The sequence below is a fragment of the Gordionus sp. m RMFG-2023 genome, chromosome 1 (genome assembly GCF_954871325.1).
Source record: "Gordionus sp. m RMFG-2023 chromosome 1, tfGorSpeb1-WG-v2, whole genome shotgun sequence".
NCBI lineage: Eukaryota > Metazoa > Nematomorpha > Gordioida > Chordodea > Parachordodidae > Gordionus > Gordionus sp. m RMFG-2023.
In genome coordinates, this window is record NC_088775.1 from 34331635 (window position 1) to 34357611 (window position 25977).

General features: G+C 26.7%; 1 protein-coding gene across 6 annotated transcripts in view; it reads left to right on the forward strand.

Annotated features, from left to right (window-relative positions):
* Positions 1-25977, forward strand: part of LOC135931032 (putative uncharacterized protein DDB_G0287457) — a 70168-nt gene that overhangs the window by 21087 nt on the left and 23104 nt on the right. For 2 of the 6 annotated variants that reach the window (XM_065467890.1, XM_065467891.1), the window contains 6 exons: positions 3872-4049; positions 7248-7317; positions 7613-7711; positions 15605-15647; positions 16288-16715; positions 17623-17733. In XM_065467890.1, coding sequence (XP_065323962.1) covers positions 3872-4049; positions 7248-7317; positions 7613-7711; positions 15605-15647; positions 16288-16715; positions 17623-17700 — 896 coding nt within the window. In that variant the 3' untranslated portion in view covers positions 17701-17733. Of the gene's footprint in view, positions 1-3871; positions 4050-7247; positions 7318-7612; positions 7712-15604; positions 15648-16287; positions 16716-17622; positions 17734-25977 lie in introns of those variants that run through there. The other 4 variants (XM_065467892.1, XM_065467894.1, XM_065467895.1 and 1 more) reach the window with 4 other exon arrangements.

The following is a 25977-nucleotide window of genomic DNA, read 5'->3' on the forward strand; positions in this document are numbered from 1 at the left end:
GAGAAAGTGTAGATTACTAAAAAAAGCGGTAAAAATTAAACAGAGAAGGTGGTTAGTGATCTGCATCGGGCCTAAAAAAAGCGGTAAAAATTAAACAGAGAAAGTGATTAGTGATCTGTATCGGGCCCAATTTTTCAAGCTCAGCCCGGCGCGGGTTTTTAAAAGTTTATCAGCCCGGCCCAAATTTATTTAAATATAGAAATTAATTTTTATAATCACTCAAAATAGAGAAATGTTTTTTTTATGGCATCTAGTTTCTATAAATAAAGTCAAATATTTTTATTTTAAATTAAAAATTCAACATAAAATTGATAAATTTAGATATATTAAAAAAAAATTCCAAGGCCTAACCCAACCCAGCCAGAATCCAATATCTTTTTTTTATAAAATAGGCCCGTCCCGAAGCCAGTTCGAACTAGGCCGGGTACAGGCCGGGCCTACTTTTGCAGATCTTTAAGGTAGATATAAAATTTCCAGGGAAGAGCTTATTATTGTATATCGAACTTATAATTTTTTATCATTTTATTTACTTTTTTTTCTTTATTAATTCTAGAATTTCTGGTTTTTTTTCTGTCTGAATTTTCATTTCAACGAATTCTTTATTTTCTTAAAAAGGATAAATAATTTGTTATCGACGCATTGGAATCAATAAATTTTCTTTTCTTTACATGTATATTGCTATTCAATAATTATTTTTCTAATATAAAACTATTTATGTTTTTTGCACAGGGATGAACTTAGGTGATATTAAACGCCCAAATTAAATACAGTGTTGTGATGATTTAATGAAACATATTGACGATACCCATCCATACAAAATTATTTTCTTTGCAAAAATAATTAAAATATAGACAAAGCATTATTGAAAATTCTTTTATTACTCCTTTTGTTATTTTATTTTCTTTGCAAATATAATTAAAATATAGACAAAGCATTATTGAAAATTCTTTTATTACTCCTTTTGTTATTTTATTTATTTTTGCAGAAGAAAATAATTTTATATGAATGAGTTTTAATTTAATCGTCAATATGTTTCATTAAATCATCACAACACTATATCTATCCTCTCTTGGCCATTGGGTCGACCCCTTGCTTTAAACTATTCGTGTAAAGATATATTCGTGACATCGAATAATAAATAACAAGAGTAATAGCTAAATCGTAGAAATTAATATAATAGTAGTATTCTCTTCTCTTACAAATCATAATTTTAACCAGTTAATTAGTATTACTATGGAAAACTCTCGAGGTGACTTTCTAAATTTTTTAATAATAGTCTGTAGAAAATTTTTAATAGAGTAGCTGCATAGAGCTTCCATAACTCGGTAAAAAAGCGAATTAGAAGTATGATATGGTCAAACGTTATTTTTATATATAAGTGCATGTCCATTGGATGATATTTTTTTTACATAGTATATATTTTATTATACCTTTTTAACAAGTTATATATTTTTTTAGTTTGTAAATTTTATTAACTATATATATTGTTTTGGGTTATAGAATCATTGAGAATCGAATTCTATCAATTTTTGGGGCAATTTTAAATTTGAAAAATTTCTAATTTGATAGATTTGTTCTAGCATGTGAAGAGTGCCTATCCTCTGAATATCAGACACTTAACTTTTGTATATTCTCTAATTTTTATAAAATCTATACATAAAAATTATAAATTAACAGATATTTAAAAAATCATCTCAAAGTTTGGAATACATACTGTAATACATAACCGGTTAAATACTATTTTTCAAATTTAAAAATAGTAAATCATTTAAAATCGAGCATCCGACTATGAATTCCATATCCTTTAAATGTTTTGACGTTTAAACTGAATAAAATGATACAACTATACTAGAATATAAAATAATATTATTTACATTATATATATTTTTTTTTATTTCTTTAAATTATTTTTATTAGTATAGATTTTATTTTAAATTAATTTTTAAACATAGTTAATTATTTTCTCATAAAAACAAATATTTATTACATATAATATACAATGAACAATATACATATATTAATAATAAGAAGAAAATAACAAAGAGGGAAAAAAAGAGGGGAGGGGGGAGGGCACAAAATGTATTGAAGTTAAAACTAATCATCTTGTGGAATGAGGCTGCCTGTGAAGCTAATGTAATTAGTCTTGTGTAACACTATGGCGAGTCTTAGTCGTAAGAAGAAGCCTTCGCGAGGTTCATCCGTAAGTTTGCATATAGCCGAGTTCCTTGAAAAAAGATAAAGCACATTTTCCAAAAGTTGTGGAAATGATGGAAATGAATATTCTTGAGAAATTTAGGAATATATAGCTATTTTAAGTGACTCCTTTTTCTCAAGAATGTTAAGGGTTTGATTGGATGGTGCAAGTAGATCAATACACGAGTAATTCCAGACCAAGAACCACGCTTCCAAGGAATTTGAGAAATCTCGTCAGGCCGTTTCCCATCAGATCTGAAAAGACCGGAAGGTTCAAGAATAGAGGGAATTTGAGCAGATCTCAAGGTTCTAAGGATGATTGAATTGCATAGATTATTACTAATGATACGACCTTTACCGACAGTAGAGCCTATGTCTTCCATTACTCAAAACGGCTGAACTACATCCTGAACATATGTGGGGTTGGGTTATTAGGCAGTTTAAACGAATACCAATCACGTGAGTGAGCTCGTTTTGGTTCAATTGTAATTGCAAATTAACTGAGGAAATAGCTTCAAGGAACTCATGGCCTGAACCATATAGCAGTGAGGAGAATAAAGGACGGTCAGATAATTGCATTCTGGAAACAACGCAGATTGCAATAATAGGTCTATCCCTCTGCTTATTCGTTTCAGGAAGAGTGATCAACAATAATTCGTGCTTTCCATTCAATGATAGCATCATTATAGTAAAATTCGGGTTTTATCAAATGAGAATTTAATATATTCTTTTTAAAGACAACCGGATATGATGGCTGTTAAGGCGAGATCGGACGGAGATCTGATACCAAGTCCTCCCATCTTGGTGGGTAAAGAGGCTTGTTTCCATGCAATTTCATCGAATTTAAGGTTTAGAATATTTTCGATTAGGAATTTAATCCATTTTTATTAACTTCAAGAGGAATGGGGAATATAAAAATGGGAGTTGATCGAAGCGCATAAAGGATACGAAGTATATTTTATTTGAATTAATATAAAAAATGGAAAATTTTTTTACCTTTAAATTTATGATTGCTATTCAATATTTTTTATAATGTAATAATGCATTAGTGGATGCAAATTATAAATTGATTCTTTTATTAGAATTTAAATGATTAACGTATGCGAGGATTTAAATAAATAAATAATTTTTGATTTCACAATTTAGTATAATGTTTTTAATGGGCAGATTGGTGGGTGGGTTTAAATATCTTGCGGGTAGGATGATTCAAAATAAAAATATTGCATAAAAGTTAATAAACAACCAAACCAACTAATGAAACCTTGGACTAATGCATGTAACATGTTTAAACTAATGGGCAATATAGTAAATGTCCTTTGAAAAATTGAATCTTATTATTAAACCGAATACTTCTAATTTGAATAGGGATCCCATTAATGGTATGGATTCCTGACGTAGATGCTTCTACATGAGCCTTCGAAAGCCATAAATGAAAAATATAAAAGCAAAATGCTAAGATAATAAGAAACTTTGTTCCTGAACTTCAGCCTCTTAAATTATCAGACATCTTTATTTCCGATCATGATGATAATTTTTAGCTGAGGTTCAGGAACAATAAAATAAAAGCAACTGTTTTGCTACTTTAATATTTTGAATTTTTATTATCCTTATTCAATTATTAACTTCTAAATCTATTGCAAAATATATAATTGATAGAATATTAATTTTGTTTTAAAAGGCAATAACTATTTTTACGATCATCAATCTCCGCTGAAACTCTCATTTAAAACCGATCAATCTGATCTAAAACTCAAAAGTCCAGCCAAATGTCCCGTATGCCATGGTCTTTGCAGCGAAGATATCCACAAACATTTTATAACCGAGATGGAATTGTTCCTCAGTTTTTTTTTCTACGAGTAAATTTAAAACTTTTGATGAATAGCAATAGTTTTGTTGACTTTAAAACAATTAATGGTTTTAAGGTCTTTCAATTTTTTATATTGATAAAGTAATTTCAAATCAGTAAATTCTAGTTTATAAAGAAAGAACGAATGCTTAAAATTAAACTTCTATCTCTCCCTATATTATAATACATATACAAATAACAATAAATTATCATAAAATTAAACTTTCAAATTAACATTATTTAAAAACAATTTCTAATTTTTTTTATAGATGATTATAATCATTTTATAATATTTTTTTAAAAAAATATTGAAAGATAGAGTTCCAAAAAAGGAACTTACAAACACAATAAAAATTTGTATGCAAAAAACGACAATTGAATTAGGACATTGATTTTTTAAGAATTAATTAAATATAAAAAGAGAATATATTTTTTAATAAAGTTATAATATATACCATGACCGACAAAACAATAGAATAATTTATGTACTGTTAAAAAATATTATTTTTGGTAAACTTAACGCAAATCTGAAAACCTAAAAATCATTTCTTAGATACATGACGTTCTTTGAACATTATAACACTGTTAAATTTATCATTCAAATTGTTTTAAATTAATGGCCACGTCCGTCTTCTTCATAGTATAATCTTTCACATAAGACAACAACGATAATGTAAAAATTGTATAATAATTAATTACACCATATAGTAATTTACCTCATATTGGTGCCAATAAAATTAGATATTCAATTCGAATATCTTAAATATATTCGATAATGACAACTCATAAAAATAATCATATAAAGTTATTCAATAAAAATTTAAGTTTTGAAAAAATTAACTTATATCACATGATAAATCATTTATTTAATTACATGTTATATAAAAAAGAAAGATACAACAAAAAGTATTTGGCTTTCATATTAAAACAGGGCTGGCAAGTCGATAATACCGTCAATTGACCGAAAGTAGTCAATTATAGTCATATAATCTAAAATGTTATTTTGATATTTTTGATTAAATGTATCATATAATTATTATGTATTTGAACTTGTTTATCAATTTAACCTTAGTTAAAGAATCTTGGGAAACCCTTAATTTTAAACAAACGATATTAGCAAAAAATAATAATATTTATAGTAGTGATAGTAAATCTGATGAAGAATTAAATCAAAATGACAACTTTCTAATCGACTTGGATGCCATTATTTTACTAAGTATCCCAGAAATTTGATTTTGAGTCCATAACTAAACTCTGACTTATTATCAAATATTATATGTAAAATCTAGTATAAAAGGTTAATATACCAAAGAAAAATTAAAACTTGATAAAATTTTTGCAAAGGCGGAATTTGTAAGCAATTTACTGTTTTATATTACCAAAAATTTATATATAAAAGAGTCTTTTAAAAAAATATGCCCTTTACCCATTCGAAAGTAGTTCATCTCTCTTAGATAAAGCCTTTGTAAATATAGAAGTGAAGGTTGTGGATACTATACATAATATATCACATTTATCTATTGTTTCAGATAGGTGGCACAGTATCCAAAATAAAAGCATTATAAGTTTTATGGTAATGAGGCCGGTTTCCATATTTATAAGTTTTTACCCAGGAAAATAGCCATAAGATTATATTTCCCAACAATTTAATAATATAATTGAAAATTAAATCCTACAAAAGTGTATTCCTAAGTTACGGATAAGGGTCTAATATAAAGGCTACTTGGAGAATTTTAAAATCCCAATTGGCCTTTAGCCCTATTCAATTTTATGGATGCCACTCACACATTTGCAATTATTTTTTTGGTATCTTTAAAAAGAGTTATTTAATTTATATATATGTATTATTAAAAAAATTGTTAAATTTTTTAAAAAATCATATACCAAGTGTATTATTTTCTCGCTATTTGCCCTTTAAGGGAAGTCAAATATCTTATTAACCCTTCCAAGTTGAACTTCTTTTTCAGAGAAATTGGTCCGTCTGAAGTAAAATTCATACTAAGAACCGAAATAGATTGAAAACTTTGACTAAAGGAAAATTAACTAGCGTTTATCAAAGAGAATGATTATTCTATTGAACCAGGAAACGACTCTGTTATAGTAAGTGAAAATGAAACAGTATTTCAAGAATAAATCAAAATGTTACCCATATAACTATTAAAGTGAATACTATAAAAACATTTAAATGAATATGAGCATATTTGACCAGTTAAATATAAATCAATTGGCCGAATAGTATTTTCTGAATTACAATAACCATAATCTACCCTTTGATATTAGTTCAGGCAATTAATGTTATTGGTTTCGGTGCTAGATAGGTAAACTGATGGTAGGGACAAGCCAGGCTCAGAATTTTTATATGAAGATACATGAATAATTCGATAGATTGTAATTATAATATATATATATCCTTTACTATCTAAACTTTGATTTACAAGAATTAATTAATATTTAATTAATCTTTAGTAAATTGGTCAATAAATTGTCTAATATATTCAAAAAATGACTAATTAATGGTGAATATTGAAAGGAAAATTGACTTCTTACAAAACTTTATCTATCTATAAAGTAAAAAAATATAAAGCTAAAGATTCTAACAATGTATATATATGTAAATCAGCTAAAAGATATAGTAAATTAAAGTCTATCCTAATAATCAATCTGACTAATCATTTTTAAAAAGATAGAATTTGCTGAGAAATTATTGAATCTTTAAAATAACATATAATAAAATTATGCCAATAAATTGGCTCTAAATTTTAGAATTAGATATGATTATCATAATTATGAGCTTAAGTTTCTATAAAATATCTCTGGGAATGACGATGAGGTTCTTAATGTTATTCACTTTAAAATGAAGATCTAAGGCTATGAGATTAATTAATTCTTTATATTCTTAGTTGGTATATAAAATAAATAAACTCATAGATACCCACAACCCCCCCCCCCTTATTTCAATCTATTTGCTTAAACATTTTGTTTGATGTCATATAACATTATTTATGATTTAAATTCTGATTATTAATAAAAATACATTTAAAATAAATGTTACTATCAAAGTGATTTTTATCCATATAATGTAACTAACAATATAAATTTATAAACCCCTGATTGATCTAGCGTAAGAAAATTTTCCGAATATTATAATATATTTTTTATCTAAACAAGTATACTATTAATTTATTTTTTAAAAACTCTTCTTTACAAGTAAAGAAAACGATTCGAGCAATCTAGCATCAAATTACGGAGCAAACAATCATCTCAGAGTTAAATTCAAAGTATGATACATATTTTTTAAATATATCTAAAAAATTAACGTTATTGATAATATAATACTAATAGGCAAGGATTAAGGATGTGAATACTCTGGGATTAATAATAATCTGCATTTCAATTTGCATTCGACTTTTTTATAATTTGGATCAATATTACAGTGATAAAAACTTTTTAATCCGAAGATTTTCACATTTCCTATGTTTTTTTGACGCCAAAACTACTATAATAAGCCAAGTATTTGGCAATATTTTGATCCAGTTATTATAATTTTAAAAAAAAATAAAAACGATTTTATAGCAAGAATCCGACTCATTATCGGAGAGTGTTGAAACATCCTCAAACCCTCAAGACCCCCAACTAGACACATTTGAATCCATGACCAACCAAGTTAATTATGTAAATAATTCTTGCATACTTTGACTAGCAAATAAATTTTATATTAAAATCTATAAAATTAGGCAGAGACTTCTGTTAAGACTATAATTTTGTTTGTCATAGCTAGGCTAATTTTTTATTTATGAGCATGAGCATAGCAAGGATCTTGCTAAGAGGGAGGTTAGTTTCTTACCCATAAATTTGAGATCTTTAAAATCACCTATTGCAGGCCTTTGGCTATGTTACATTTTTAAAATATTAGTTTTGATTCACTTTTTTTTATAAAAATCCTTTTTTTTCTAAAAATTTTGATAAATAGTCATTATTTAACTTATGCTGATTTTTCTTTCAAATTATCTTTTATAGTGATAAATATTGTTTATATTTTGGGAGAGTCGCGGAATGTAGAGGGAAGATTCATAATAGCTTAAGGTGATACTAACGAAAACATAACTTTCTGAAAAAAGGATTTCTCCTCCCCCCACCTCCTTTGGCTACTCCTATGTATATGAGTCTCTATCAGACAACTGATTTTATATTTATGAGCAAGGTGGTCTATCTGTTTCTTAAAAACAGATCCTCGCTGGTCAGATAGATTAAATTTTAGAAAATTACGAAGATTCCGAAGGATCTTATACATTAAATATACTTTTTTTCAAAGCTGATTTTACTTTAAGGGATAGAAGTACACATTTTTTTGATGAAAAGGACTCTAATAAATGTATTAATAAAAACATTTATGATAAAATAGTGTTGTAAAGTATATATTTGAAAAGCTATGCACTCTTTAACGTTGACCACTTTGCCTAATTATTTTTTTAATAAAAACATTTATGATAAAATAGTGTTGTAAAGTATATATTTGAAAAGCTATGCACTCTTTAACGTTGACCGTTCCGTTAAAATATCAAAAAATCATATAATGAAACTCTTAATATTTATTTACTGCTCTATATTATGTATTGTTTACATTCCTAACGCAATCCTCTAAATGCTTTGATTCTAATATTAATTAAAATCTCATTTACACAATAAAACTAAAATTATTCAAAATAATAAGGAAATTTAAAAATTCTAAAATCTGGGTCTGTCCCTTTGGAAAATGGATGGTTATATCGAGATTTTGGCCAAAAAAATATTCTTAAGCCTGAATGTATATACTGCCCAACTTCATATTATTTGTCCATCATTTTTTATTTTATGCATATTAAAATTTTCGATAAAAATAATAATACACTATTTAGACTAAATATTTTTATATTATAGTTAATATATTGTAAGAGATATAAAATTTATTAATTTATATTAGTAAAATATAAAAGCGCTTCATAAATTACATTCATTTTAATTTATCATTCATAAATAATCGTCCTTGACTTTAAATATTTGTTTCACTTTCATAACGGCATTTATTCTATTAGCAGTAGTAGCGGGAGCTCGAGCCCTCCGAAAAATTTGATAAGCCCCCTCAAAATTTGGAATTTTTTTATACCACTAAAAAAAGGTCAGTTAGCTAAAAAAAAAAAGATTTAATTTTAATATAAAAAATTTTTTGGGCTCCCTGAAATTGTAAAGGTTAGTGACGCCCCTGTCTATTAGACATTGAATTTATAAGATCCCTCTATGATTCTCATATAATAGAATTTTATATATTTCCTATAGTTTTTTTTTTGGTTTCATCCTTGTAATAGAGGGGATTTTAAATTTCTTTTCATGATATCCATAAAGTTTTAATTGGAAATCAGAAGTAGATCTGGCCATCTAAAATATTAATCCCTCTATCAGATCCAATTTTTAAAGTCGATTTCGCAATATGTTTGTTAAAATAAACTTACGCCATTAAGAGATAAAGGAATAGATGATTGGGTATGCTGATCTAATTTCACGTTTTTTATTGATTTTTGAAAATTTTCTAATTTTTTGGTTGTTAATTTTTTTAATTTAAAATATTAAAACGGTTTGAACTAGAAATATCTAGATAAATAGCAAATGCTACAGGTAAAAGATTATTTATAAAATATATTAATTAAGTTCTGATTCATTTTTTTACAATATAAAAAGTCATTAAAATTAAATTGTTTTTAACGGACATATTTAATTATGAAATAAAAATTAATATTTAATTTAATAATATGAAATCTTTTAATGTTATTATATTCAAAATAATTAGAATAACAAATCTATAATGTTTATTTCACAAGGTGGCATATTTTATTTTTTTAAATTGAATTTTTAAATTATTTTTTGAACGACGTTATGCCTGAAGTTAGATTAGTTGTTAGATATGGGTAAGTAAATATAATTTTATAATGAATAGTGATTGTTTAGTCATTTCCAATTCAGCTGATTATAATAAACCTTTAATGATTTTCATGAGTAATCCCAATTTAAAAATTATATTATTTTATATATAATATAAATAATAAATGCCACCTAGCGGATTAAATATTATAATATTACTTATTCCATTTCTAATTATTTTGAACATAATGATATTAGAATATTTAAACCATATATTTAATGAAGTATAATTATTAATTTATATGATCATGACTTTATCAGGCGCGTAAATAAGGGGGAGGGGATCCCCCCCACCCTCCATCCCAAATTTGACTGTTTTCATAAATATCATTTTAAGCTAATAAAAAATTTACCCCCACTCTCTCCTCACCAACCTCTTAATCAAAATTTTGCAAATTTGAATTTCAATTTTCCAACATAAAACTTATTTTATGAAATAAATTTTATTGAAATTTCCCTTCCTTGTGAGTCAGTAGCATATACAGGATTTTCCTAATTCTTGATGAATTGGCAAATCACATTATAATTATAGTATTTAATAAATTTTTTGTATAATATTGTATTTGATAAGAAGTGATAAAAACTTGCTTTTTAAATTATTTTCTAGTCAATATTTTATACACACTACAATTAGTTTCAAAAAAAAATTTATTCAATTTATATTTGAGAATTTAAGCTGAGGCTAGTTTCTAAAGCCAATTTTATAAAAAAAATTGGCACTAAACTTTATTTCAATTTTATATTTAAAAAAAATTTTATTAAATATAATATACCTAACTTTTAAAATAATAAAAAATTGGGGTATAACCTTTATTTCTTCTTTAAATATCCATAGTGCGATAAAAGCTAAAAATATTAATACAATTAATATTGAATTGTGAATAATTTTAAATAGCTCAAAGATATGACCCGGCCGAAGGCCAGGGAAAAGTTAGCCGAATGCCAGCTAAGTAATAATTTATACCTGCAGAATTTTACAGTTTGCCTAGGCATTCTCAATAAATATTTATATTGAAAATTCTTTTGATTTATGATTAGATGAGATAGATCAGATTCCTTTTACACCTGATAACTTTCTAATAAGAATTGGTTGGACAATTTTTGATTAAATTTTAAATTTTTGATTAAATTTTAAATTTTTTTTATAATAAAAATGTGCCCATTTGATTAATCTACTGCCTATTAACCATATCTCGAGGCATAGCCTTATTTATAAATTTTATGGGATTAAATATACGATCCTTAAAAATAGGCTCAACCTTCGAGCACTAGTTGAAAAAAATTGCTTACCCTTGAACTCGAAATCTGTGTATTATCGCTCAAAATTGGAACTTAATAAATAATAATTATACTTTTATATTTGACTCTTGAAAAATACTTTTATTTTAAATTTCTAAAAATTCCCACCCTATAAACATAATTTTGCGTTTTATAAATTTGTTCATTTTTCTGTTTTGTTTAAATTTTTATGGAAAATACCTACTATAAACATACTTTTTATGTAATTTTTTTTAAGAATTAATTGCATATAATTTCAAAATCAAAATTTTCAATAACCATCTATTTGATTTCTTGTTCTAACATTTGTTATGTTTTAATAATAAAAAGTCAAAATATTAACTTACATATCATATTAACTGATTTGAAATTTTTATAAATTTTAAAATGATAAAAGCAATCATCATTAAAAAAAAAAGTGTTCCCATTGACATCTCCAAACATTGATAATTTTAAGTTGAAGGATCGCGCTTCAAGGTTGAGCCGATTTTTTCGGCTATGAACTTGGTTAAGCCATTTTGGAGTCAGCTTTGTGGAGTTTTTACTACCCCGTAGGGTAGCTTCAAAAAGACACCCATACCATCCTGGATTCGAACCTAGATCTAAAGGGTAGGTTTGATATCTGTACTCACTAACTCGGTTTGTCAACGATTTTTGTGATAATATATATTATAAAATCAACGTCAGCGCTAATACATGATTACCCTATCATAACATAAAAATTTTAATTGGATTTATATATTTTTTAATGTTTTTAAAAACTTATATAGTCTTTACTTCAATCATTTTCGTAAAAAAATATAAATTAAAATAAAAATCATATCATATTCACTTGGTGTTTCAAATGTAATTGGTGAAACTGATTGCCGCACTAACTTTTATAATTTGTGATTAAAAAAAATTCTTTTAAATGTATTTTGTTTATTTTAAAATATAATTTGGAAATTTCTTTTTAAAAAAGGAGATTTTTTAAAATGATATATTTTGGATATAATAATCTATTGATATTTTTTTTAAAATTGAATAATCAAATATCGATTATCTAATTAATTTTTTATTTTTGCATTTTATTTTATTTTAAAAACGATTTTTGATTTTTCATTGTACTATCATAATATAATAAGAAAAATTTACTTCAAATTAGATTTCTTCGTAATCTAAAAGCTTTGAGCTGAGCCATAACATTTTCTCTCAATTTTATGTCAAAATTTGTCGCTTTTCGAATATCCTCTTTATTTATTTTTTGATCAATAAATTATCAACTATTCATTCCTACTCACACCCTTCCCTAAAACCGTTTTAATGAATTAACAAATGTGGTCGGTATTATTTCCACTTAATATAACCCCATTTCTAATTGATTGAAATATGGTAGAAGATTGGTTTGATCAAATATCTTATCTAATATGTTGGTCATAGACCTGCCCAAAATGAGCGAACGTGAATTTTAAGGCCTACCCTTCATAAATTTATGCCGATTTTTTTCCTCACGGATACCAATATACCTTGTACCCAGTTGTAATTTAACAAAAATGAGTGGAACCCTTTCCGATATTGTAATAGTGAGTAAACAAGGATTAAATAGATTATGGTGAGAATGTGGGGGATGGGAGAGCTAAGCAGCGGGTTCTTTGTTCTTTTAATATAAAAAATTAATTCAGGCACAGAATAATATGATACCCTCATCAATAATCTACAAAATAAAGACTCGAGAAAATAGTTATTTACCATAATACTGGATCTTTTCTAAAATTTGTCAGAGATTTAAATTTTTAAACGGATATTCTAAAAATTTAATCTTGCTAGGTGAGGGTTTTAGATATCATGAAATAAAAATAAAATATTTTATAAAGAAAATGGTAATATATTAATGTAATTATACATTTTAATTCAAAAACTCATCCTTTCCTATTTTAATTGGTTCTTAAAAAATGAATATCCAATTAAAATAAGAGGATCAATCGTTTTGACTAGCCGTTTACTTGCTGAAACCCTGCTTCCTCACAAGGACTGCTTATATCAAGTGAATGGTGAAATTATACAATTGGTAGCAGCCATTTGTAAGACAGAACTTATAAACTACGAAGTTAAATTTTTGAATATGTTGGGACCTATGCAAACAAACAAAAACAATAGTGCTAGAGATTGCATTACAAAGGTTGATGACATTGATAGATAAATTAAGATAATATCTAATACTGCATATTATCCTGCAAAATTAAATCTACCATTTGTAGATTTTGAATCGTTAATATATATGCAAAAGCACCATGGTTTCGATAGACATCGAACATATTTTGTTTTCTAGGTATTCTGCCTTGTTAATAATTGTGAGCATTTCCAAAGAAAATATGGAAATTATAAATATTAATTTACAATCCAAGATCAGATGCATCTACAACATTGTCAAATAAACCATCTTTGGTGATTTATATAAAGTCGATATTGAGATCCATTTTGATGAATCTATTTTTATATTTATCTGATTAAACTGGAATCAAAAGATATAGAGGGTATTGTTCATATCCTACTGGATCTATAAATCCGTTGTTTTTTCAAAAATTTGCAAAAAAATTGGAGCGATGGTAGTGTCATGTCTGGAAAGAAATCTAGTATCTCAACCTGGCATTGTTTAAATCACCTTTTAGAATTAGCGGCGTCCAGTGCAATTAAATGTGAAATAGGTGTTAATCACTTAGAAGCATATATTAACCAGTATATAGTTTATATAGCCTGTCTCATAAAATAAAAAGGCGTTGGATCAAATAGCAATCAAATTAGGCATTCAGTTGAAGATTGGGAGGATATTTGTTGCACAAGGGCATCTAGCAGTCTTCGTATATTAAGGTTAGTTTAGACAAACTATGAGGCCAGGAATATGTATTTCAAAAATTCACCAAATCCTAGCTAAAGTGCAAAATTTAATGGGTTGTCCATCTGATAAGAAAATGGGGAATTCTTATCAGATGTTTGATGTTCTATTTGAATTATTCAATCCTTCAAACAAGAACACTCAGCAAACTAATCGTCTTCTGAAATCGTGTACCTGGTGACCTAAATCTCTTTTATAATTTCTAAATGAATGTTTATTTAATATTTCAAAGGAGAACATATTATAATATTTCAAAAAGATAATGAAATAAGTCAATTTTGATTAGTAATATTGAAAAAAAACAGAAGGTACTCTGTTATCAAATTCATTACTGCCGTAGACATTGTGATTTGAATGAGTTTCAAAATTGCAATAACACAATTCCATGTAGTACTATTGATAGGCGTGGCTTTCATCTTATGAACGTCAATATGACGGATTTACATGCAAATCTTATGATAAAACATATTTCCAATTTATTGATAATCGGGCCTCCTCCCAGTCAGTGGAATTTTAAGTAGCTGACAAGTCACAAGGACTGCAAACCATAAACAATCAAGGAAATAAGCGGTTAATATTATTAAAATATTGAAAAGATTTGATGTGGCGAATATAGTAGTTTTTCACTTTTTTTTATCTATTCCGTTTTATGCATCATATTTTAATATAATTATGAGATGCATTCTATAAAATTACCTCATATTTTATGCGAAATATATTTTTTGCAATATATTTGAATTAATAACCTACTAATAGCTATTTTATATAATATTGATACAATGTATTGTATATGAAATACTTCCATAACTATTAAAAAAAATATTTAATTTTTTGCCTCAAACTCTTAGAAAAACATAAATTTTCCTCTATTTTTTACTCACTTTAGCGTTCCCCCTACTATTTATTTTACTCGCCGCAAAATTTAGAAATACAACACTTTAAATTAATTTATCACAGTATTTATGATAGAAACGTCAACATTTATGGCCTTGTAAATTTTACTTATGAATTTTGTATAATTTAGATTATTAGTTAATTTATAAAGTACAAACCCCATCTTTTAAAAATTAATGCCAAACATCGTTTTTCAAATCTGCCCCTTTAAAACTAATTGGGAATTTATTACCGACCATTATTTTATCCTTCCGTTCAATTCAGGTATCCCTTATAAGTGAACGTAATTTAATCTCATTTTTAAAATATACCTGGGATTATTTTAGAACTATTAGGGTAGATTCATTGTTAACTAAGTCTCTGTAAAAATTAAATCTACCATTTTTGGGATGGATGAAAATAGGAAATAAGAAAAAATATAGTACTATTTACGATTTTATTAAAATATTCATCGATTAGCATAGTTGAAATATATTATATGGAATTGTTATGGGTGATGTGATTTTAAATCCCAACAAAATTTTTATTATTTCTTACAAAATTGCGAAATTTTATTTATTAATATGTAGACCTTCAAAAAAATCAAAAACAACCGCGTGGCAAGAATGAAAAGTAATATTTATTTTTTTTATATACAAATGTCATTTTACCCAATTTAAAATATTAATTTTTTAAATTTTATTTTTTCCATAATAAAAATATGTGTGGCCTGCCTCCATTAGTGAATAGACCCAAAAAAGGGCACCATAAAATCAAATATATAGTTGATTTATTTTAATATGACTAAATTCGCTATTAAAATAATGTTAAGTATACTTCAAGTGATACCTTCATAATCAAAACTCTTAAAGGTGTTTTTTATAATTACTTAAGGCCCAGAACCAAGCTCAGAATTGGATAAAAAGATTTTAAATCCCCTCTGGGCTTAAAATAATTTATTAATAAACCCGAGACAGCGGTCATAAATTAATTTAAATTATAATTTTCTGAACACTGGTCATATCTTGAACTTTGCAGATCTCTGATGAATATATACCCGCTTTTGTGATCTTGTATGTATAAAGATTACCATAATTTGCATAACTTCTATAATTAATAAAAAAAATGGACGCTTTAAGTTAATACTCTCATCTCTTGCAAGTGTGTTTAATAAAAAATTTGAGTGGTAATGAGATTTTTTGATAAATTCAAATGAAATGATAATTGAAAGAGAGGAAACTTTACAGGTTTTCACATATTTAATGATTAAAAGGAAACTACATGCTATCCAAGAGTTATGAAAACACAATTTTTTTCGATAAGACAGACCACACCATCTCCTCCATTCTAAAGAGCCCTCAGCCTAGATCTGTTAGAAGCGGTTCCAACAACAAATTATCAAGTTTTGATGAAGGGCCGCTCAAAACAGAAAATGTTTGTCCGATTTCTGCAAATAATATAAATATTTATACTAATGATGAACAATCGAAGACTAGCAAAAATAATCAAAAATCACCTTTAAAAAACGAAAATTTTTCTGAAAGCTTTTCGATGATCAAGACTTGCTCTGATAATTACAGAAATGGTGACAAAGATGGATCCTATGAAAGGGAAAGTCTATCATTAGAGCGACCCGAATCTGGAGGTATAAACCATAACAATGATATATTGTCAGCATCAATATCTAACCAACACGATAAAGTAATTATTATCTTTTAAACATATACTTGGGAAAATTATTATCTCATGGAAATAATACCCATAAGTCTTAAAAATTTAAGTTAGTATTTTAATTTTTTTCGTTTATACCACCTAACGCAATACATATATTGATTATCTCAAGTGTGTTATTATCTCAATTAAATAATATAAAAACATTTACAAAATTCAGAGTTGTATCGATATGATAGATTATTACTTATATCAAGCTCTAGTTTTCCATTATACTACTACCTGATTTACTGTGTATATTTAATAAAATGTTAGAGAGCTGCTGCTTTTAATAAACCAATTTTTTGAAAAACCAAATTGATATGTATTATTATAAATTTTAGCATACATAAAAAAGTTAAAAAAGGATCTTTGATTACATCAGAATATAAAGTATATAAAATAGGAACTTGAGAGGATATAATACAATTAACAAAGCTCTCAATATCAATTCTAACTGACAAATAAAATGATTAAAATATTAACAAAAAAATAAGGGGAGAAAATCAGGTTTAATTTCAAATATCAAAAATATTTTTGGAGCACTGGCTGAAATTGAACATGGAAAAAGGATCTAAATTTATGTTAAATGTTATAAACGGTTACTTTTGAGCTGATTTTTAAAAACGGTTAACTCAATATTTTATTCAGAAAAATTACTCAGACCATAAGATTTTGCTCATATAAGGTACAAAAATCTAAATATTTAAAAGCGAAACCTGGAGGCTTTGGCAAGACATTTTGGGGAAAATATTGAGTTAGTCGTTTTTAAAAATTGACACATAACGAGCCATTTAACAACACTATGACTTGTTTTATTGTAAATTTTTGTATTATTTTTTAATATGCTGAGGTTCATTTCTAATCTAGTTTAATTACATAACTTTTATTAAATTAGTCACCTAAAATATTGCCGAAAATTATCATTGATCAAGATGGAAAGACTTATATAGATCAAAATAAAATAAACAAATAGTTAAATGTCATAACTACCGAGCCAACGAGCAAGGTAATAATTTTTAAATGTATATTTATGTGTAAAGTTCATTTAGAATACGTGAGAATTTGGAATATCTCAATTTTTAATCATTTTCGAGAACGTTAAATTTAATAAATCGAATATACCGGAAATGTATTTCAGAATATATAGAGTACCTATCAGTGGCGTAGGCCAAATTTATCCATAAAAGGGGGGGGGGTTGAAATTTTTTTTGGTGGCTTCGCCCCCAAACTCCTATTCTTCCGGCCTTAGGCCAGGTCCTTAAAAATTATTATTTAATATTAATTTTTCAGTAGTTATCCTTATATCATCTTTGTTGCTGTACAATTGGAAATACTAATTCTGAAATTTTCCAGTATTTTGTGCTTTATTAGTGTTTAGCCACTTAAGTATCCAGCATAAATTAAAAAATATTAATAACAAAATTGAAAATTTTATCAATGTTTAGTGTTCAATTGTAAATTAATTCTATCCATTTGGTGCAGGAAAAAAAATCCCCCTCTCCGCTTCCCCCAAACCTCTCATATTTTATGATACCTCAATGTATCTTATTCTATGTTGAAAATAATTATTTTAATTAAATTTTTGCATATAACAAAATTTTACAGAGAATTTCATTATAGATTTTATTTATTATTAAAATACTTTAGTATAAATAACATCCCTTTATTTAACTATGTATTTATTTTAAGATAATATACAATAAAATAAATTTCTCAATTTATATAATTTATAAGATTATTATAATAAAAATTTATTGTAAATGACTATATTTTTATTGACCATATAATTAATTTAATTTCGCGTAAATATACATATATTAAAAAAATATACTGTATTTAAAAATAAATATGTAAAATTACAATAAAATATAAGTAATTTTTGTTGCAAATAACGGAATTCAAAAAAAATATATAATTTAACAATTATAACTAATACAAATGGTTATATGAGAAAGAAAAAAAAGGATTCTAACTAATTAAGGGAAGAGGAAGAAGATCTAGATATATCTGGCTTCTCGGGGAATGAACCCATGAAACAAGTGAAATTAGACTTTATAATCTGAATTCCTATGTATGCGTTGACGTAAGTAGACGCCAATAAAAATATAATTACAATAAAATAAAATATAAGTAATTTTTGTTGCACATAACGGTATTTAATAAAATATAATTTAACAATTATAATTAATACAAATGATTATATTATCAAATTATATATAACACTTATCAAATGCAATGCTTTTATTAATAATAGTATATAATATAAAAAATATATAAATATTATGACTGTTATTATAATTAAGTTTTGCATATAAAAATCTTTTGAATTACACATATTATAATCATATTGTAATTTTATGATTTGAATTTATAAAAAGAGATCTATTTTTCTTTGAGATTTGGCTAATTATCTAGAATAATCTACTTATAAATATTTAATAGTGTTAATCCTTTCAAACGGTTTTCACCGGTGCTATGTTTTTAACCTTTTTACCTTAATCCTCAATTTTTTAACAATTTTTAACTTCTTATTTTTAACTTTTAACAATTCTTATTAACTTTTTATTAAATTTTAAAATACCAAAAATTAAATTTTTAAATTCATTTTATTATAAATTTCATAATTTCTAACAATACATCCGACCAATCAACTATTACAAAATATTTTAAATAATTTAACTGAGAGGGTTTTTCCATATCATATCTATGTTCCCTGAGTAGCATTGATATTATGAGAGTAATTGCTACGGTATCGTCCTTCGGTGTCAATGAAATATTTGTCGTGCTATCATCAATAAAGTCAGATGGAAGGGTCAATGATCATAGTGTGTTGTTCCCAAACAGTCTGGGTAAACGGTTATTCGAAATTGGGGTATTCATTGACATGGACACTTAATTATCGATTTGGTTATTTATTCACAGCTTTAGAGGATGGTCATATTGCCCCATCATACGTCCCTCAGACTGACAATTGTAACACTTTTTTTTTACTATTAACGGTTTATTTCTGGAATTGTTGAATTTCCATGTTGACAATCTTTGGGATCAGGGCCACATAGTATTTATTAAAATCAATCAACTGGGATGGGGTTTGCATGGTAGCATGATATACAAGACAAAATTTATTTACTTACACTTTATTTTACAAAAATTTATAAAATATCAAATTTAATCAAAAAAAAATATTTTTTATTTTATTAATTTTTTTATGCTGTTAATCCTTGCGTAAAAAAACACCTATAAATTATTTATTTAATAATTAACAATTAAAAATGCGAAGCATCCAGACTTGAAACAAATCAAAATTTTTCCTTTTATTGGACAGCCATTTACCATTATTCAAACAAAAGGTACATTGTAGATCATAGAAAAAAATAGATTTATTTAAAACAGCAAAATTCTTTATAATCTTCTATAATTTATAATATACTTTCAACTTATTCTCCGTTTTATTATAATGGTGTATAAAAAAAATAAATCAATTTATTTTTCCTTTAATTATAATGATGTGTGTACAAAATATAAAAAAAAGAATCTAAAATTTTTTTTTATGATGCCTGCCATCCACTTTTCATTTTCACTACAATTGAAAAGATTTCTTATCAAGACTACAAATTAATCTCAGAATTATTGTAAAATCAATTAATTTAATCCCAAATTTTTTTATACAAAGTACATCTAGCATAAATTTCGAATATACATATCCATTTATTTATACATACTAATATTTACATGTTTATCATTAATCTCGTCTTTTAATATGATCATCATGACGAATTGCAATTGTTCCATCTATGCGATTCAATTTATAACCCATATTTTCCAGTATATAACTCCTTTCCCATTTTTTCTTTTTATTATCAAATAAACGAGCCAATATAATTTGTCCCACCGGAAACTTTATATATATTCTTTCACATGGTAATATAATAGCACTGTCTTTTGGTTTTAAAAAAATCTAAGGGCACTCTGGTCCTTTGACCCAAAAACAATTCAACAGGAGTAACATCTTCCCGATTTTTGGAGTTATTATAATATAACTGGGCTATCCAAATCTCATTTTTTTTCTTATTTGGCTTTTTTATACAATTTTTTACTATGACTACCATTCTCTCAGTTTGGCCATTAGAGCTAGGAGGATATGGTGGTGCCAACATATGTTTTGTAAAGAAGTACAAAAATGTCTAAATTTTTACTGATAAACGCCGGACCTCTATCAGATATAATTGTTTTTGGAGTTCCAAATTTAGCCCACAATTTTTACTCGTTAACCAATAAACTTCTTCATATTCAATTCACTAGAATATAAATCCACAATTAAAAAATATGTTTTTTTATTCAAATCGGAAAAATTAACGTGGACCCGTTCCCACGCATGACTTGACCTTGACCACACACTTCCCCATCTCATTACGGGTATAGAGGCACAGGTAAAAATATTTATTTTTAATTTTCTCAATTCATACCAGGCTTCTAAATATATTCCCGCGCCCACGATTTTATTTTATCCCGGCCCTGATAACCGTCATGCAATAAACATAAAATCTTATCGCTTAATTTCAATCGCATTATACAATCGTCCACAATAGAAAATTCTTTTTGTATTTTTTTATACAAATAATGTTTGTTTTTACAATTTTTTACACCACTTAAATCTGTACTTCAATGTATTTAATAATATCCTCTTAAGTGGTAGGATTTCTCTTTAACTATGATAATGTGTACGAATTTAAGCATCTTCATTATCTATAATTTTATTATCAATTACCTCGAGACGCTGCCCGATCCTAATCTGGATAAAATATTCGGTAAGTGAATTTCTTTACCTCGCCTATATTTAATTTCCACATTGAAACTTTCTACGAGCAACAAACAACGTTGTAATCTCGGGGACATCATTAATTCTTTGTTATCTTTTTTAAACAAATGAATCAATGGTTTATGATCAGTATTTTTTTGCCAATTAAATATTCACGACACTTGGTTAAACCAAAAATAAGTGCCAAGGCTTCCTGTTCAATAACAGAATATCGAGTTTCTACCTCATGGAAAATCTCAAAAAAAATCTCTCTAACCCATCAATTAAATGCAATAATGCACCTCCAACACCTTTATAAGATGCATCTACAGCCAAGTTAATTTCTAAATCATTATTAAAACACACTAAAATCAGCTCCTCGCCAATTTTTTTCTTCAAAATTTTAAAATCACTTTGTTGTTCAATTTTCCACTCAAAATAAACACCTTTATTTAACTAATTATACATTTAAGCATTAATTTAAAAAAAATAATAATGTTATAACTATTAACACTAGAATAAAGTTTTTCGAGTTTAAAAACAAATTATATACAATTTTTTAATAATCTATTTGCTCATAATTTAAATAAATTATTAAGCATTAAAAAAAATATATACATATATTTTCTAAAAAATTGATAAAAAATTACTGATAAAAAATTACTGATAAACATTGCCTTTGAACTCTGTTTATTAATATTTTCACTTAGATTATAATAAACTTAATTTCTGCATAGGGCGCTTGACCAGAATTTTTATTTATCGTTCGTTAAATGATCCTTTTTAAGCTTATTTAGATCAATTATACGTGTACTCATTTTCCTCAATACTGATCATTGCCAATGGTGAGATTCACTCTTTTAAGATTATATCTCATCCACACAACGTTTATCTATTCTAGACCTTTTAATCCTCCATTATGGTGATATATTTATAATTTCTTTCCACCCCACAAACTCTTTTTCCTATTTCTTCTAACACTAGAATCAATTCTATCACCAATCACTTCTCCGCCTTTTCTCTTTTTAAGAGATACCCCATTCATTTGTCTAATATCACCATTAGTTTAAATCAGGGCTGTAAACCCTGTTAGGATTTTAGTTTAGTGAAATATCTATTAACCAGGTTCAGAATTTGTAGTCTAGAAAAATAAAAACATATAAAACAAATTTTATTTATTTTACTATATTTACCTTGACCATAAAAATAATTTTTAATTATAATCGAATATGGCATGATTTTAAAAGCTATTTTATCTTTGTTCTTTTCTTTGATCTTACTTTAAATTTAATAATCCAACAAACAACAATAAATATTCCTTTATATATTATCATACTCTGTATATTATTTAATATAAAAAAATTACAAATTATGCTGGTATTAAAATTTTTACATAAAAAATATAATATGATTTTAACAAAACAGGATATGTATATGGGCCATACAACAATGGTCCGTAGCACAACAGGTACTTCAGCAGGCTTCACAATAGCCGAAGGAGTTCATCAAGGGTCGGCTCTCAGCCCACTTCTCTTCATTACAGTAATAGATGTATTAGCACAGTCTATACCTCAAACAGTCCCGTGGAATATGATATTTGCAGAACTTAGGTGGTATGGGCACACAATGAGAAGGCCTATGAACTACATAGGAAATAAAGTTAAGAGTTTGGAAGTAATGGGCAAACGTAAAAGAGGAAGGCCAAAACTTCAATGGGGCCATAAAGTTAGAGCCAATATAAAGAAGTATAAATTAGATAAAAGAGATTGTATTAATAACATAAAGTGGAGAGAGATGTTGAAGGAGCTTACCACCAGAAAAGGTGAAAGCTAAAGAGAAAAAAAAAAAAATTTAATTCAATAGTGCAGTGCATATATAAAATAAAAAAAAATATGTTTTAAATAATTTACATGTTTTTTATATTTAATTTTAATATCTTTTTATAAATATTATTTTTAATATATTTTTTAAAATAAATAAAAGTTTAATATTTTTATAAAAAAAATTATTGAACCATGAACCCTAAATTTTTAGAAAGGGTTTGAGTTTGGACTCATGCATGCAGATAAACGAATATCTTCTTTAACACGAATGAATAACCTTTAAATTTTAACACCAATATCATCTCACAAAACTTCTTCTATGCATATCTATTCGCCATGATATAAGTCAATATCCTTTTTCTTATAAATTAATTCAAAATATCCACAGTACTGGTGATCTTCCACGGGAATCCTAATGGCCAAGAGCTCAGGATCTATCGTGGAATCACTTAACTATGCGTTACAAAATTCCTTTCCATACTTTGATACTTTTCTTTTATTCTCTCTATGCCTTGCTCTAATTGCAATGTTATCAACCTTTACTTAATTTCTATTTCTAATCTTTAACATGTCCTGAAAATATTTATTTTATGTTTAAAGCTTAATCGATTGATATGAATGGCCCGCGATCTAAAATATCACTTTTCAAACTTTTATTGAACATCTGTGGTTTATATTTTTTTAATGCTTACATATCCCCCCTCTATTTACCAATTCATGTAAACTTCTTTCAAGTGTGTATTAATTCTTTTACAATCAATTATGTATGTGGTTTTCTTCATGGTTTACCAAGATAGTAACATTCAATATAACCTACCGACTGCTTCTTTGTTCTGAACGTTAACATCTTTCTGTAATAATTTTTTATTTATTTTTAGCAACAACTGATTTTCAAAATTTTGATCAAACAAACAGGAGCGTTTAGTGCTCAACGCACCTTTCGCCGGGCTAAACACGTTCAATTGGATGGAAGAGTTGTTTTATATTTAATAAATAAAAATTTTCTTTCGGGGAATATTAAAAATATTTAAAGAATTATCTTTATTTTGAAAAAGCTTAATAGATCATCTTCACAAGTATCTTACTCATCAAAACAAAATATATCTTTATCATATTCTGGTATGTGTGTTTAAAGGAATTAAGTCTGCTCTTTCTTTATCAAGATCTTTTCTCAAACTGGAAATCAATACTACCATTCTTCTTTTGTTGACCTCTAATTTTATCCAGGGTCAATTCAATTTAAATACGGGTGAATTATTGCGGATAGTATATAATCAACTTTATAGATATGTTTGAATCTATTGAAAATAAAAGGTAATCAAAATATAAATTGTAAGCAATATTTGAACTGTATACCTTTTTTATCTATGCCATCCAGTGAATTAATAAGAGGCTTACAAAACTTGAAATTATTTAAAGCCATTTTTTTAAGTTTTATTATTATAATAGTTATCTTGGGAGTGAGATATCCCAAATGCTTCTTTTCTTCGCTCTCTAAAATTGAAAGAGCCGTAATCGGTATAAAATCATATACACTACCAGCCATAAATGACTGCCCACCCTACATTTTTACATAAAAAAATTAAAACTTTTTAACTTATTTGGGTAAAAGCGAATTGATTAATTAATTTAAGATGTCTAGACATACTTAGAAATAAAAAACTCGGAATTTCTATAAATTTTTCTATGAAATTTTAGCCTTTAAAAACAACATGTCAAAACACACCAATTTGGTAAAATAAGGTTCATTAGTTTTTTTTAGCAACAATTTTAAGTCATTGTTTTTTAGAAGAAAGTCATTAATCACATTCTAATCTGCTTATTAATACCCATTTTTAATTATGATTTTTTTTTGTTTTAAATCATTGTTTAAATAAACTTTTAGTCTTTATAAATTTTAACGAACATTCGACCAAAATAATTAAAAGAAAAGAAATTTCTATTCCAACTTAATGCAAAATAATAAATTTACACATAAGTGGTAAAAGCAATCGCCTAATTGCCAGAGAATTAACCCTAGCTCGACGAGCAGTCTATTGTATACTTAAAAGATTACACAACAATAATACAATATCTAATCCAAAGAGGCCTGGAAGACCCCGCAAAACGACTTAAAGCGATGATAGATATATAGAAATGATCAGTAAATGCAATCGAGCCTTGTCGCCTCAGAGATAGCTGCAGAGATTAATCTGACTCGGGAAAACCCGATAAGTGTTACAACTGTGAAAAGGGGCCTTAGGAGCTTTGAACTTTATGGTAGGGTAGCGGTCAAAAACCACTCTTGAGCAAAAAAATAAACTCAAGCGATTAGACTGAACACGAAAACATCAATTTTGGACACCAAATGGTACCAGGTCTTATGGAGTGATGAGTCAAAATTCGAAATCTTTAGTTGAAGGCAATATATTCGCCGCTCAGCTGGAGAGCGAATGAAAGATCACTGCATAATTCCTATAGTCAAATTCGGGGGAGGGTCTGTTATGGTGTAAGGGTGCTTTGGTGCTAAGGCAACAGGTGACATTGTCAAAATTAAATGAATCCTTAACAAGGAGGGATACCGGCAAATCATTTAGGACCATGTGATTTCATCAGGAAAGCGTTTGATCAGGAATAACTTTTTATTTCA